The sequence below is a fragment of the Lingula anatina genome, chromosome 1 (genome assembly GCF_051362555.1).
Source record: "Lingula anatina isolate TDL-2025a chromosome 1, LinAna3.0, whole genome shotgun sequence".
Classification (NCBI taxonomy): Eukaryota; Metazoa; Brachiopoda; class Lingulata; order Lingulida; family Lingulidae; genus Lingula; species Lingula anatina.
In genome coordinates this window covers 46,485,204-46,499,440 of record NC_141767.1, presented here as the reverse complement: position 1 = coordinate 46,499,440, position 14,237 = coordinate 46,485,204, and the positions used below count along the sequence as shown (strand labels likewise).

Genomic DNA, 14,237 nt, shown 5'->3' with positions numbered 1-14,237 from the left:
TTTTCAGTGTCCCCTGGAACAAGGTGTGTCTTCCTTCAAACCAAGGTCTACTCCAAGGAATATCCCTATATGATTTCATCGTCAATCCATTGCAGTTACATAACAGATGACACCGTTTAAATGATTGTGGAGAACTAGTCGAAGCTTTTATTATCTTAAGTAAATGATTGCCACACGTGATGTAAATATTTGTTCTCAGACATCGCTAGAGTCATTAAGTACAGTAGCTTGCACATGCTCACGCGTAAAGGTGTTACAATGCCAGGCAAATGTTTTGTCTAATATAAATTGTATTAGACACGGTTTATATCATATGCTAGGAAGGGATATTTACATCTTGGAATTGGCTATTGTATTCGTTAAGTGTACTGGACCTGACTGATATAGAAAAATGCCTTAGCCCTACAAAGAATATCTGTCACAAATACGTACGTAGTATCACAATTTCTTTCTTAATTAAAGTAATGTAATGTCTCTTCTCTCAACCCACACCCATCCCTCACCATCCACCCTGAACTCCAACAGTGCGGAATTTTCATTTGTGGACTTTGACCCTTGATTAATCACCACTTCATGTAATTTGGTTTTCGGTGGGGCAAAATTTCATGTGTCATCATTTTCAAAATGTTTCGCTTGTGCAAATGTGCCTTGTCTTTGGTAGTTTTGCTATATATGATAATAGAGGTAAAGTGCGACGCGAGGAAATCGTATACTGCCGCTGTGTATGAGCACGCAGTATTCACGCTACCACTCGCTGAGATCAAGAATAAGACGGTGGCTCTCTCCGTTATGAAACAGAATCTTCAAGTTTATGAAACAGCAACGGCAGAGGCAAAGAAAAAGGTAAGTAGTTGGTAGGGACGTTAAGTTTCAGGATTTTTAAAGAACTGTTCGCTGCCAATTTTATTAAAATAACGCGAAGAATCAAGTTTAGATTTAAATATGTCACTGAAGTAACAAACGAGCACCTTGAGTACATTTTGACCAGACCTAATGAAGTTCGAATTCATGATAGAATATTGTGATTAAATCATGCTGAAGACTAGAGGATTCATAAAATCGTTAAGAGCAGGTATTTAAAAAAAGGTTACATCTTCAACCCTCGGATGGTAATTTTTTTTCAGTTTTATCAAGACGAATAACGTTAATATTGTCATCAAGAATATGTAGATCTATTCGTTTATCTGAAGTATTCATGTAATGGTATTTGGTGAAGTTTTTCTTTTCTTTTTTTTTTTTTTTTTTCTTTTTTTTTTTTTTTTTGTTTGCCTCATCACGTCCATGAAATGCATGTTGTTGTTTTTTCACACTCTCTGCATTCCTTTCTTTATATTACAGCAACAATTAAATCGACGGCTCACGATTTGTCAACAAAGAAATCATATGATTTACCTTTGTAATGAATTTGTGCTGAATAAATTTTTCATCATCGAAGTTCAAATTCAGTTGCCTTTCCAGTTTTATCACGAGATACTGAATTTAATTCGATTATGTCTTATGATTATCAATTCATAATGACCCATTTATTAACACTGAGTTAGATGAAGCTGGGAGTGTTTGATATTTCTATCAACAAACATAGCGCGCACCGCTAAGAGTGCACGCATTCGGCCAATCTCGGTCGAACCCTAATTTTATTTACTGCAACAGCCGAGGTTTACCGAGTCGCACTGCGCCTAGTACACAAGAACCAAGATTAGTACGTTTCTTGAATCAGAGGGTAACTCTGTCACTATACAGCTGTCAATAATGCTGAGTAGGTTATTTCTATTTTGCATTCTGTTTATTTGAAAGGATGGTTTTGAATAGGAACAAGGGATTTTGTGGTACGCTACACAATGAATAAAAGGTCAGTTTGCCATTGCATCATGGAGGCTTGATTGAACATAAAAGCACCGACTAATCAAATATATCAGAAGGGGAACGTTTTAACTTTCAGCTATCCCAGTTGCCCCCCCCCCCTGCCCCCCCCCCCCAAAAAAAAAAAAACTATACAGTTAACTGAAGCGCATGGTTACAAGAATAGTGCTTATTTTTTATTATATATTTTTTATCAAATGTTCATTTATTTTATTTTCTTCTTATTTTTTTTCTTGTTGAAAGAGTCAATGTATACCTCTAACCTTGTAGCTATAATTTTATCGTGGTGTTACAGATAAATAACCATAAATAAATAAATAAATATGAGCAGCTTTAAGGTGACACCCATTACCTTGTAGCACAGAAAGTATCCGATTTCTCCGAAGGACAGATGTCCCCCGTTATTATTATTATTATTGTTGTTGTTGTTGTTGTTGTCATCTGTAGACGTATGTTCAGTCGCCTTTACAATGCAAAATACAAGTAACAGAAAACTGATAAATTATAAAAATAGTTTGATTTATGTAAAATCAACAATTAGTAATTTCATTAAATACCAACTTCGGGATAATTAAGCTGATACTGATTATTCATTATAAGTGTTAAAATCATAGTTTAATTTAATTCTAAAACAATGCCTTTGTCTAACAGGGTGCTGAAATCATAGTGTTCCCAGAGGATGGGTTATACGGCTTCGAATTCACTCGTGAAGTATTCCATTACTTCACCGAGGACATCCCCAACCCTGAGACCCAACCAGGGTGGAACCCTTGTAAAGACCAGCACCCCGGAGATCCAACAAACACCCCAGTGCAATACTGGCTCAGCTGTATGGCACTGAAAAATAGTATATACCTTGTTGCCAATGTCGGCGACGTGAAGTACTGTAACGTAAAGTTGGACAAATTGTGCCCAGCTGACGGGCGCTATCAATACAACACCAACGTAGTCTACGACCCAGAAGGCAGATTAGTCGCAAGATATCACAAGCAAAACTTGTTCATGGGTGAAAAGCTAAAGTATAACCAGCCTCATCAATGTGAGTACACCACGTTTACCACGCCCTTCGGGAAATTCGGTACCTTCACCTGCTTCGATGTCCTCTTCCGCGAGCCGCCGATCTCCCTGGTAGAGAACTATGGCGTGGATAATGTGGTTTTCCCTACTGCTTGGATGGACGTTCTTCCATTATTTGCTTCTGTTGAATTTCACCAGGCATGGGCAATAGGTATGGGAGTGAACTTTCTCTCAGCCAACACTCACAGAGCCAGTCTTCGTATGCATGGGAGTGGGATATTCACTCCGCAGGGAGCTGTTGTCTATACACATGATACAACCACCGAACAAGGAAGACTTTTGGTGGCCAAGGTGCCAATACTGAAAAGAACGCCCATAAAAAGTACATACAAGCCAGATAAAAACATGCCGCTGCCAACTGATCACGAGGCCCAAACTGCAATCAAGTTTCAAGCTGAGGTCTTCTCGGACTTATTTGATTTTGTCACCCTGCCAAAGCCAAGCGGCAGTTTAACCATTTGCCAGAAGGCCGTCTGCTGCCACTTGAATTACACTTTCGAAGATTCGCACTCTGGCGGCCTGTATGCTCTTGGCGCCTTTGACGGCCTGCACACCCGCGAAGGACAATATTACCTACAGATATGTACGCTGCTGTCCTGTGCTAATTCTTCCACCGATTCCTGTGGCCAACCTACCAACATTGCTAAATCACGTTTTAAGAATTTGTCACTAAGTGGCATTTTCAACACAAAATATATTTTCCCGGAATTCTTGACAACAGATGGAACAAGTCATGACCTTGCCAATGGACAGTGGCTTTATGATGATGGCATGATTAAAGTCAACAATACTACTGTAAAACCTCTTCTGTCCGCAACGCTCTTTGGGAGATGGTATCAAAGAGACAATGACTTTTACCTTACTGGTGCCTCAGCAAGGAAATCGCCAATGGTGTTGGTTCTTAACCTTGTCTTATATAGCGTGTTGTTTAACTTGCTTTACTGAACCCTATTTTCTTCTACTTGTCGGGAATGATGAGTACATTAAACAAATTTGTAAGTTAAAATACTCGGTACTGTTTGTGTAATTGCAAGAGAGCAAAAGTTTATGGCGGCTTAGTAGCTTGGGTTTTGCCATATACTGGTATCTTATAATATTTTTAAAATATTCAACATATACTTTAGTATAGATGTAGAGTAGTGTATGCATCCAATATCACATTTACCACTCCAGACATTTTACAATGACTTTCGTGTGCTGTCTGTTTTATAACTTATAGTGCTGGCAATCATGACAGTAATTAACATGATTTAGAAAAATGTTTTTATAAAATCGGTTATAAATACGCCGATCCGGATAACTAATACTCTTATTAGATTGAACACTCCTTGGTCGTGTTGGAGTATACCCTAGGTCGTGTGATAACTGATAATAAAGTATCCATATGCATCTGGTTATTTTCTCAGTCACTCCTTGTAAATGGGCGATGTCTTGTTTCTCACTATGCCTGATCTCTTTTGTAGCCGGTTTTTGTAATTCCTGAAAGTATACCCAATAACACATTGTCAAAATTATGTGTTTTTTGTGTAATGCTATATCGTATGTTAATTATGTATAAAAAAGGGGAAAAACGTTTATAATGAGAGATAGAAACCTTATAAATCAAGATATAATCTTTGGTGCCCTAATCTCAAGTGACACGACTTCAATCCGTGTAATGCATATCAGGGCAGGTCCCATAGCGCTCGTCATTCCATCGTCCATCATGAAGTTTTTGGTTGTCGTTCCTCTTCTTCTGGCCTTCGGGGACCTTGCCTATGGTATAGTATGTATGCCCGAGATGTGCAAAAATGTGGAACCTCTGGATGCCACACAGTGTAAGGGTGGGGTGATCACAAGAGGTGGTTACTGCGGTTGTAATGATGCCTGTGCTAAGGTAAGTGTTTCGAGCAGTGAGCGCCCTTTGTCCACACCATGTTGGTTGAGTATTCATCAACCGTGCTCCAGCTAACAGGCATATATTGTGATAGAAAACCGCTAAATACAAACATATTACCCGAAAAACATGTACTACCTAAAACTTATAAATATAAATTATGATGGTAAAAAAAGCAAGCAATGAAAACTTTGGATTTGCATTTCAAAATCGACATAATAATCATGGACGTTAAATTTGTTATTCACGCACAAAACATTTTGAGTTGTACGTTGTTGTGTCAGGTTGAAGGTGAGACTTGTCAGGCGCCAAACGGTTTCCTTGGTCTGAGTATGAACTTGGGCCGCTGTGACAACGGACTGGAGTGCGTTCAACAGGCAAATGCCATGCGCGGTGTTGGAAAGTGCACCATGTTACTTTTGAGCAAGCGCGAGGGAGGTAAAGAAAAATATATGTTTTACATTCTTGTTATATTTTGCTTTTATTTTAACACATTATCTGGTGAAACCACGCAAACTGTTTTAAGACATGAAAAATGTAATAAAGTGGGGAAAGTACCGATGTCGTTTGTGTACATTATTGCTAAATTTCGTATGTGCGAAATAAGTTTGAGCAAATGGTATAGCAAATTGCTTTTCTTCATTTTAAAAATACTTAAACATTCAAAATTTCCAAAATCATTTTTCACTTGAACATGAGACTGCGTGACAAAATTATATTTAACATTAACCTTTGGATTAAATGCCAAATAAATGTTGGTTAAAGATGTAACTACTCTTTTTTCTATCGAATTTCAAAAGAGCTGACAAAATGCCAGCAAGAGTACAGAATTCGTCAGATATCCATGGTGATATGGCAAGGAATGAGAATTCCAAAATGTGACAAGGACGGACTTTACGAGACAGAGCAGTGCAATAATCTCAGTAAGTTTACATTTCTATACTAAGTACATTTACTTGGTATAAGAAAGAAAGGTTCAGATCCCATATTAACCATAATTTTACCACACCATTAGCTGTGTCAAAATACATGTATATGTTACGCAATATTCATAAAAATTTCATAGAGTAAATAAGATTGTTTTCTAAATATTTTCAAATAGTAATACTAATTAAAGTTAATACAGGTGTAGCGGTCAGACATGTGGCAAAGTCTAAAATTCCTTTACCGTTTTGTTTCAGACGAATGCTACTGCGTGGACAAAGTCAACGGTGTGGAGATCGAGGGAACAAAAGCCCTTGGTGCCGCAAAATGTTGAGCAAAACTTCCACCAGCAATCGTTTGACTTACTGTAAAATCTAAGAAACAGGAATATTGATAAATAATTACGATAAACCCATGAACCTTTGCGTCTTTGCTCTAAAGAAATTCACCAATGTATCACAGCAAACACCCACACACATATACACTTGAAACCGACCCAATGCATTATACTGATACAATGGCGGATACAGGAAGCACAACAGCCCACGTGACCTCCGCCTTTAATGTCCACGAAAATCTTTTCGTAGAACTTTTCAGAGAACCATCTCCATCTAATTTATTGTAACATGTATTTGAGTGCAAAAATCTCATTTGTATTGTCTTTATGACTACAATTAAAATATGCTTTGATAACACACAGAAAATACGTAATTTATAACACAATGATTTCTTATATCCCTTATATAACGCTGAAATATCCGTACTACGTATGACAGACATTGGCAGAGATAAGACCCTCGAATATGAAATAAAACATATATAAGTATACTGCATTTAGTTTAAAGTCATCCTATTACAGTCAACTTTACCGTATGTTTTATAAACACTTGCTTCAGTTACTATGTAAGAGATCATAGTATGACAATTACCATTCAGTTCTTCAAAAACGTGCACGTGCAAAAGCGACCTGCACTCTATGGCTGGCAAGACAGGGCCGAAAGGTTTTATAGGTTATTTTTCGTCTTCATGAGGAGGATGTATTTTGAACACCATGTAAGCACCCCAGTATAACAAGTTGAAGATTAGGAACAAGATAGGGAAGAGACCCTTAGAAACTTTATCCACGTGTTGTGCCGTCAGCTTCCTCTTTGCTGCACAGCAAACTGTTTGTTTTTGCTTGTCCAAAGAAGACATGCTGTTCAGTGCGTAATTCACTTCGTGGGTTTCTTTGTGCTAAATAGAATGAAATGGATGATATCTTTAATCAATAATTAGAATAATAAACAAAATAATAAAACATCTTACTTCTTTTAGATATACATTACGAAAATTTTGAAGTAATTATCAAATTGGAAAATTTGTGTTACAAAAGCACATTTTAAAAATATACCGACATCGACATGCAACAACATATAAAGAAATTAAATAAAAAGTCAAGCATACGGTGGAATGGGTTACCTTAGATGAATTTTCTTTTTTCCGCTCTTGTGGTTGCAAGATCTTTTTCTGCAAAAGCACGCTAACGAGGGCATATTCCAACATAGATCCCATTGAGAAACAAAGGCAGGCACAAAGCCACGTGTCCATGGCTTTCACGTACGAGACTCTGGGCAAGCGAGACTGCAGAGACACTATCTGGGTGACGATCGTCAAAACCGTGATGACGCAGATGGCTACCCGGGCAGGGGTGGAATTTGGGTCGATCCAAAAGCTGAGGAAGGACAACATGACGACGACAATGCTAGGAACGTAGATGTTGAGAAGAAAAAAACGTATGTCGCGCTGAATCTCCACTGTGGCATACAGGCAGGCGTAAGTACCTTAAGAGACAAAAAGAACATGGCAAATTAGGTCCTCCGAACTCATGCCTATATAGTTATAATGTTACCCTTTTACACACTTGCATTTCTTGCAGAAAGTTGAAAGTGGTATTGTGTATATTTAAGCAATGTTGTCAAGCCCCATACTCTAAGATCTTCATTTTTTTAGTCAAAAACCAAAGAAAAAAAAAATTAAAATTCGAGGATGAATAAAAACGGATTAAATCGACAGGAGTATGTTATTAACACATTCGACCCAAGAACTATATAAAACATTTACTGGAGAGAGAGAAAGCACGTACCTATTGGGTACACAGCTTTGCATTCCTTTGCATTGACCCCAGTTAGTTCAAACTCCGGTAGGTATGTATCTTGGGTACTGACAAGTATTGGATTGTTTGCCCAGGTGAATATCACGTGATCAACTGGATAGGCGACTTGAAGAAAAAAGACATACATTGTGCTCAAATGTATTAAAGACAAACAAGGAAAGGTATGCTGAAATATTGCTAAACATACTCCCCTGGATAGAATTTGAATGGTAAACCATAATTATATCAAAAGAAAGATATTCACATACAGCACTTCTTTCAGTTTATGATCTCACTGAAAGTTAGCAAGCAATATGCATCTACTTTAAATATAATAATCCAATGAAGTATTCAGAAGGGGACTCTATTTCAGATTCCTGTCACCCTATATTTGATTCCTAAGACATCTTCCAGGCACCCGCCACTAGGGGTTTTCTCAATATACCCTGGCCGTTACAAAATTGGATGAAAGACCTTCGTCCAGTTCTGTAACAGCGAGATCCCTGGTAAAGGGTACCTTCTAGTACGATAACGTTTAAAAGGTAACCAAAGAAGAAACGATCGACATAATTTCGGGAGATGGTGAAATAAAGATTTTCCTTAGCTTGATGAGTGAACTATAATCGCTTAATGTTTTCCGGTGCCACCGAATGTTTTGCACTATAGTATACTTACAATTTTCCATTTGTATTTTACATGTTTGGTTGTCCATGGGAAACACAGAGAAATCATAGTGACATGCCAATACCAGAGCAAGCCTGCAAGGAAGCAAAGACAATCAATATCGACAATTACAACAATAAAGATGCTTTTCTCATTTTAGATAATATAACAATATTATAATATTAGATAATATTACTGGTGAAAGATTTGCAAATTACAATGTACATTCTCGTTCTATTGATTTGAAGAACGAATAACATAGGACGACATGTAAAGAAGCGTAGTTACATAAGAAATCGATTTTTCACACAGAACAACCAATTGTTTAATCTTTCTCTCTGTCTCTATGCATCCGCCAGAGGGTGCGCCTTATTTGTAAAAATCACCTTTGCGAGTAAAGCACGTTTCCCCTCGAGCTAATCCTGACAGCAACGTTCGGTTTGGTAATCGATTGTTGTTTTCCCTCCTTCTCATTACGAAAGTAGAGGAAAGAATGCCAGATCATACTGTCATCGTCTAAAATGATAGTGTCAGAATTGTAGGAGGAGGAACTATTAAAGGCCAGCCTAGGATCATGCCACATTTGGTGAAGAACTAGGTCCACTGAGAAGTCCTGAAAAGTGAATAATGTATGAACAAATTAATTTCGATTCGGGGAAATTGTCACTGTTTGAAAGTTAACATTACGTACGTGATTCTTAATTTCTTTGATTTTTTATTTTAGAATTATATAATGTAAAAACCTTGTGTAATAGTATTAATATTGGCAACTTTAAATATTCATTTAAAGGGCCATCCCATGGGAATTTCCCCCAAAATTAATTTCAAGAGATTCTCTCCACGCCTTCGAAAATCCAGTAATATGCGTGTCTTGAAAATCTTCTAATATTTTCCAATTCAGACTCTAGAGACAATAAAAGTTTAGATAAAAGTTTATTTGACACATTGTACCTTGTGTCATTATCTTCTCAGCCTCTTTGGCTAGCCATTGCCAGCTTGCAACGTCTGTATTATACATGGCACACGGCCGCGATACAAATCACCCTGCCATTTTCTCGTGTGAAGACAAGGCAATGCGCGTGACGGCAGATGTCGTATTATGACTGGCCAGTAATTTAAACTAAAGTGTTAAATTAAAAATTAAATAAAAAATCGAATCCAAGTGAATAGGTCGGGTCAGGCAATAATTCGTGAGTAGGAGAAAATTTTTCCCCAGGAAAATTCTTTTTTGGCGGGAAAATCTCATGGAGAGTCCCTTTAAGTGACGGAAATTTACCCACCATATTTGCATCATTGACGTCACTGATCGTGTTGATATAAAGTGCGATGGATATGTTCACAGGTTTATCTGTTAGATTGGAAAATTTAAAACGTGAAATTAATTTTTTATTGTGAAATATCTTTAACTAACTTTGACGCAAATAGAAGCAACTAAAGCAACATACATATATATATATATATATATATATTTAAGAAAGGTATGGTAAATGTCAATATTTAAATTATTTCGTACAATACTTTTATAATTTGTTTGAAGTTAAGATGAATCTCCAGAGCATTTAAAGTTTATAAAAATACATTTAATGATTAAAAGTGGAAAATGAATATACAATTTTGACAAGGTTACCTGAATGTACATTTGGTGGAATTTTTTTGTTGTACGATTTTTTATCAAGTTCTTCCAAAAAACGCTCAGCAGCAGAGCTGGAAATGGTTTTAAACAGGCATCAGATCACTATATAATATTTTACATAACAATTTATTGATTAATATCCGTTCATCACATTTTTATAGTAACCTCGAAAATTATAGTTACAATGGGCTGCCAGTGACTTATTAAAGTAAAGTATAGGACTTTAAATACACCTCTTCCACTACACTTCACGCCTTTTGATGAAGAGGTAAAGTCAAAGTGTAATACCTTTCATGTAGTCCTCAGAGAAATCAAACATGTCGTAAGAGAAATAGAGAGGAGACTTACTCGTGAACAATTTCGTTGTCTTGGCAAAAGCTCTCTTGCTGCAGAGCAAAAAACACCAGGGACAGTAAGCTCGTTGCATACATGATTACTCCAGTCTTAACTGAATTGGCCTGAAATGTAACCAGGTTACACACATACACACACACACACTAAAAATACAACAACAAAAATGTCTTTTATAAAACACAGTTGGGAAGCATGTATGCTCCTGTCCATTTCAACTATAACATGTCAGACGACTGTTAACAAGCACCACTTGAGCGATAATTCAATGCTATATTACAAATGCAAGGTGGTATGTATTCATAATTACACTGCGCAGGTAGACTTTATGGACCAAGAGCAGCCGTTTTCAATTTTCAAAACAGAAAGAAAAAAGTTTTTAAAGTAAACTTAAATTAAAATTAATTTTTTTTTTTTTTGGGGGGGGGGGGGGGGCTTGCATGTTTCAGGTGGGAAGTCCACTTGAATAAACGCCTTTCAAACTTAACAACTCTGCCGTCAAAAGTTTATCAATAAAATCACCAGTTTAAGGCGACAATGGTTTAGGGCAACTAGTACTGCAAGTAGGTTTTTTCGGGGTAATAAAAACAATTTGACGATGAACGTGTCCCTTCCTCTCCCTCTTAATTAATCTTAGATTGTTTTATCGGGAGACTGCTAGATCTCATAGTGGAGCAAAATGAGTCGTATAGCGTATTGATTGAAAGGCAATGGTTCTAATAGAGTGATTGAGAATTATATCGGTAGGAACGTGTCTTGCTGTAGGCCTACCATGCCTATAATCGAGGACAGCATGAAAAATAATGTGAAAGAAAATGAGTATAGAACGCATTACCGCTGTGAAATTTTTAAAGCAATAAGCCCCCACAGTATAAGGCTATTGCCGACTGCCGACTGAATTCTGAAATTGTATAAACAATTCGAGTCTTCTAGAATTTTTCACCATTGGGAGATTAATATTTTTGCTTGTAACACCTTACATAATGCATTGGCTGGTGGTCTGCGCTAGCCAAAATTCCTTTGTTTAAATATAAACTGGCTGTATGAAAAGAAACGTTATTGTGCTCTTGTGACCCCACTCCGACCCCCAGCGCCCCCACCCAACCCCACCCCACCCCTCGCCCCGTTTCACATCTTCTTAGTAACAAATGGCCTTTTTAATTTTGATGTCTTCCTAATTGAAAGCAAAACGTATGAAGTTGTTTTGGTTATCGGTTTATATTTCCCAAAGTTATCGTAAGTAGCCCCTACAACGTATCAAAACTTTAAAAAATGTAACACGAAATATAAGTGTCTCTGGACACCTGTTAAGGTTGTGACACAGCCAGTGAGACAGGAATGGTCGTCCGGCAGGAACCGCAGTCTGTTCCCCATTACTTTGCACAGGTGACATTCGTCCCATATGCTAATCCATACACTCCGACGAAGCCTAACCTGTACTTACATGCATCATATCATCGTACTTCATTCCTAAGACTACCATTCCTGTTACACCAGGTGAAGAATTAGATAATGACAATAAATGCTTACTTTTACTTGCAGCAGTCAGCATCTAGTTGCTTCAGATACCCTACCTCTTTTGCAGAAATCAAATATGGGTCGCAGTGAGTTATTTCCAGCTAAACTGTATGGCCTGTTATTTACTTTTCTCCAAACAGAATGTGCTATTACCTCGAGGAAATAAAGCCTATTTCAATCTTGAACCAATCGTCCAAACATACAGCGTCTTTGGAGAACTTGAATGTGAGGTATTGAATAATCGATGTAATACGAAGAAATTAATTCACGCGGCGTAAAGAAAAACATATATGTACTGTTTCCCCAACTGATAAACAGTGATAAAAGAAACTGACCAGCTGCAATATTTATTTACTTTGCAACATGTTAACTCTTATCCTGGAATATATCATAATGTCACCTTATTCGAGTTTCATCATTCATTCAATCCATATTAAGTCCATTAGAAAAGCTAAGACTTTGTGGCTTCTTTCCCTTAAGGCTATACACAGCAAATCCCGCGTCTTGGCACCGCCTCTCTTCATTATAATATACTGCATACAAGTTAATTCTTTCTAAGTATAGAGAAACATACAATTGACAAATCCAACCAGAGAATCGACTCCCTCAATAATAATAAATATCTTTTTTCATTTAAGCTTTTACTTCTTTGGGATACTTCATAATATCTGCCGGTTTCGCCATATTGGACTGTTTGGGGCTGATGACTTAAATTGTAGAATATGTTTTAATAAATTAAGACAACTATAGAAAATAATTTGCTTGACTCTTTTATCAAAGACGAAATGCTGACACATTTATCAGATTGGACGCATAGAATGACACACTTATAAAGAAACATTGCAGAGCTGGACAATGTGCTATCCGCAGAGCGCGGGACGTACAAGACGGGGTGCAGCAGCATGGTTTTCTTTCTATGGATTGGCCTAAACATTCTCCAGGTGTCAGTGTGATAGAATATGCTTGAGAAACGATTGATAAAACAGTGAAAACCTCTATTGCAAAACCTTAGCTCCAATAGACGAAGAGAACGGGCTCCAAACGCAAGGATTACAAAATCTTGAGATAGGTTTAAGGAAGCGATGTGAATCTCTGGTCACAAGTCAGAAAGGGTGCAACTGTTATTGATCTCCTCAGTATTGTTTTACTATTTATTGCCTGAATACACTTTAAATTGGGATCATTCAGAGATGTATAAATTTATTTTTTATAATAAGCTGTTTTAAATAGGATTTGTTTTTTTTGCTGTATGAGCATACTTTTTAGCCACTTTTTGCTCAAATTGTTAAGTCATCCTCATCATTAAAATCTTTGTGTAATGCATTCCCTTATAGAAATGTCCAATTTTAGTAAATATATGTGAAATGTCAGGTACTGTATATGCGCCCTTTTCAAATGTTCTAATCCTGTATATATGGATGTATGACACCTTTCTGTCACGAGACAATGGCAGTTAGAGAATTTATTGATAATCAGATAGATAAGCAGTATTTTGAATTTCATTTGTGAAAAGAAATATTTTGAATTTCATTTGAACTATAAATCATAAGATACTTACATTTTCGTTTGCACCGCCAAGAGACAGAGAGGGCGCCACCATATAAATGTGCTCCGAGCGTAATCTTGAAGATACGCTTTAGCGTGAAGGCAGTTAATACATGCATCTATTAATCATAGTAATCTATGTCATATTTAACTAACAAAAACTGAACTTACTTTCTATAAGTACAAAAAAACAAGTATAATATGATATCACACAGAAAAAGATAAGTAATTTGTATTCGACCTTTTATCACTTACAGGGGAGACCGGGGCTAGTTGGCCCAGTTAGACACTTTTGGCCTTGTAGAGCCAACTAGGAGTGGGTTAGAGTAACAAAACCGGTTTCAAAGTAAGCCCCATGAACTAAGCTACGTATGCAAGGTCATTATTTTTCAAATATAATACCAGGTGGCTCACAATTTGACAAAAAACGCAGTTGACGTTAGGGGGGCCAACTTGCCCCATGGCGGGGCAAGTTGGCCCCCCTATACGAAAATGAAGTATATATCCCATGTAAACGCCTTGAAATACATTTTTATAAATTATTTATTTATTTAATTGATTTTTGAGAGTCTTTGATGAATAAACAGTTCAAAGGAGGCAGATTTATTGAGGTTTCCGTACGTCACGTTGTTGGGGGGGGGGGGGGGGGGGGGGTATGT

The 14,237-nt window shown here is 37.2% G+C and overlaps 3 protein-coding genes across 3 annotated transcripts; 2 read left to right on the top strand and 1 right to left on the bottom strand.

Moving 5' to 3' along the window:
- Positions 1 to 470: 470 nt before the first annotated feature.
- On the top strand, positions 471 to 4,326 carry LOC106153227 (pantetheinase). Its single transcript, XM_013527078.3, has 2 exons — positions 471 to 843; positions 2,512 to 4,326. Exons 1-2 carry the CDS (start codon positions 625 to 627, stop codon positions 3,880 to 3,882), a joined length of 1,590 nt encoding a protein of 529 aa, XP_013382532.3. The 5' UTR covers positions 471 to 624; the 3' UTR covers positions 3,883 to 4,326.
- Positions 4,327 to 4,577: 251 nt separating this feature from the next.
- Positions 4,578 to 6,156, top strand: LOC106153228 (equistatin). The gene is made up of 4 exons (XM_013527079.3): positions 4,578 to 4,813; positions 5,098 to 5,251; positions 5,614 to 5,736; positions 5,995 to 6,156. The coding sequence occupies exons 1-4, from the start codon at positions 4,595 to 4,597 to the stop codon at positions 6,069 to 6,071; spliced, it is 573 nt and encodes a 190-aa protein (XP_013382533.3). The 5' UTR covers positions 4,578 to 4,594; the 3' UTR covers positions 6,072 to 6,156.
- Positions 6,157 to 6,261: 105 nt separating this feature from the next.
- LOC106153231 (glycine receptor subunit alphaZ1-like) lies at positions 6,262 to 12,696 on the bottom strand. Its single transcript, XM_013527082.2, has 9 exons — positions 12,046 to 12,696; positions 10,513 to 10,622; positions 10,159 to 10,235; positions 9,812 to 9,879; positions 8,918 to 9,144; positions 8,544 to 8,626; positions 7,860 to 7,994; positions 7,196 to 7,557; positions 6,262 to 6,970 (listed from the first exon to the last, which is right to left on the bottom strand). The coding sequence occupies exons 2-9, from the start codon at positions 10,593 to 10,595 to the stop codon at positions 6,749 to 6,751; spliced, it is 1,257 nt and encodes a 418-aa protein (XP_013382536.2). The 5' UTR covers positions 10,596 to 10,622; positions 12,046 to 12,696; the 3' UTR covers positions 6,262 to 6,748.
- Positions 12,697 to 14,237: the final 1,541 nt, after the last annotated feature.

Bases quoted from the DNA above. Each gene is read 5' to 3' on its own strand.
- LOC106153227 (XM_013527078.3), top strand. From the start codon at position 625: ATGTTTCGCTTGTGCAAATGTGCCTTGTCTTTGGTAGTTTTGCTATAT. The intron at 844-2,511 runs GTAAGTAGTTGG...TTTGTCTAACAG, and splicing joins CGGCAGAGGCAAAGAAAAAG to GGTGCTGAAATCATAGTGTT.
- LOC106153228 (XM_013527079.3), top strand. From the start codon at position 4,595: ATGCATATCAGGGCAGGTCCCATAGCGCTCGTCATTCCATCGTCCATC. The intron at 4,814-5,097 runs GTAAGTGTTTCG...TTGTTGTGTCAG, and splicing joins GTAATGATGCCTGTGCTAAG to GTTGAAGGTGAGACTTGTCA. The intron at 5,252-5,613 runs GTAAAGAAAAAT...GAATTTCAAAAG, and splicing joins TTTGAGCAAGCGCGAGGGAG to AGCTGACAAAATGCCAGCAA.
- LOC106153231 (XM_013527082.2), bottom strand. From the start codon at position 10,595: ATGTATGCAACGAGCTTACTGTCCCTGGTGTTTTTTGCTCTGCAGCAA. The intron at 9,880-10,158 runs GTAACCTTGTCA...CCAATCTAACAG, and splicing joins TCCACCAAATGTACATTCAG to ATAAACCTGTGAACATATCC. The intron at 8,627-8,917 runs GTGATTTTTACA...GCTTCCTTGCAG, and splicing joins AACGTGCTTTACTCGCAAAG to GCTTGCTCTGGTATTGGCAT.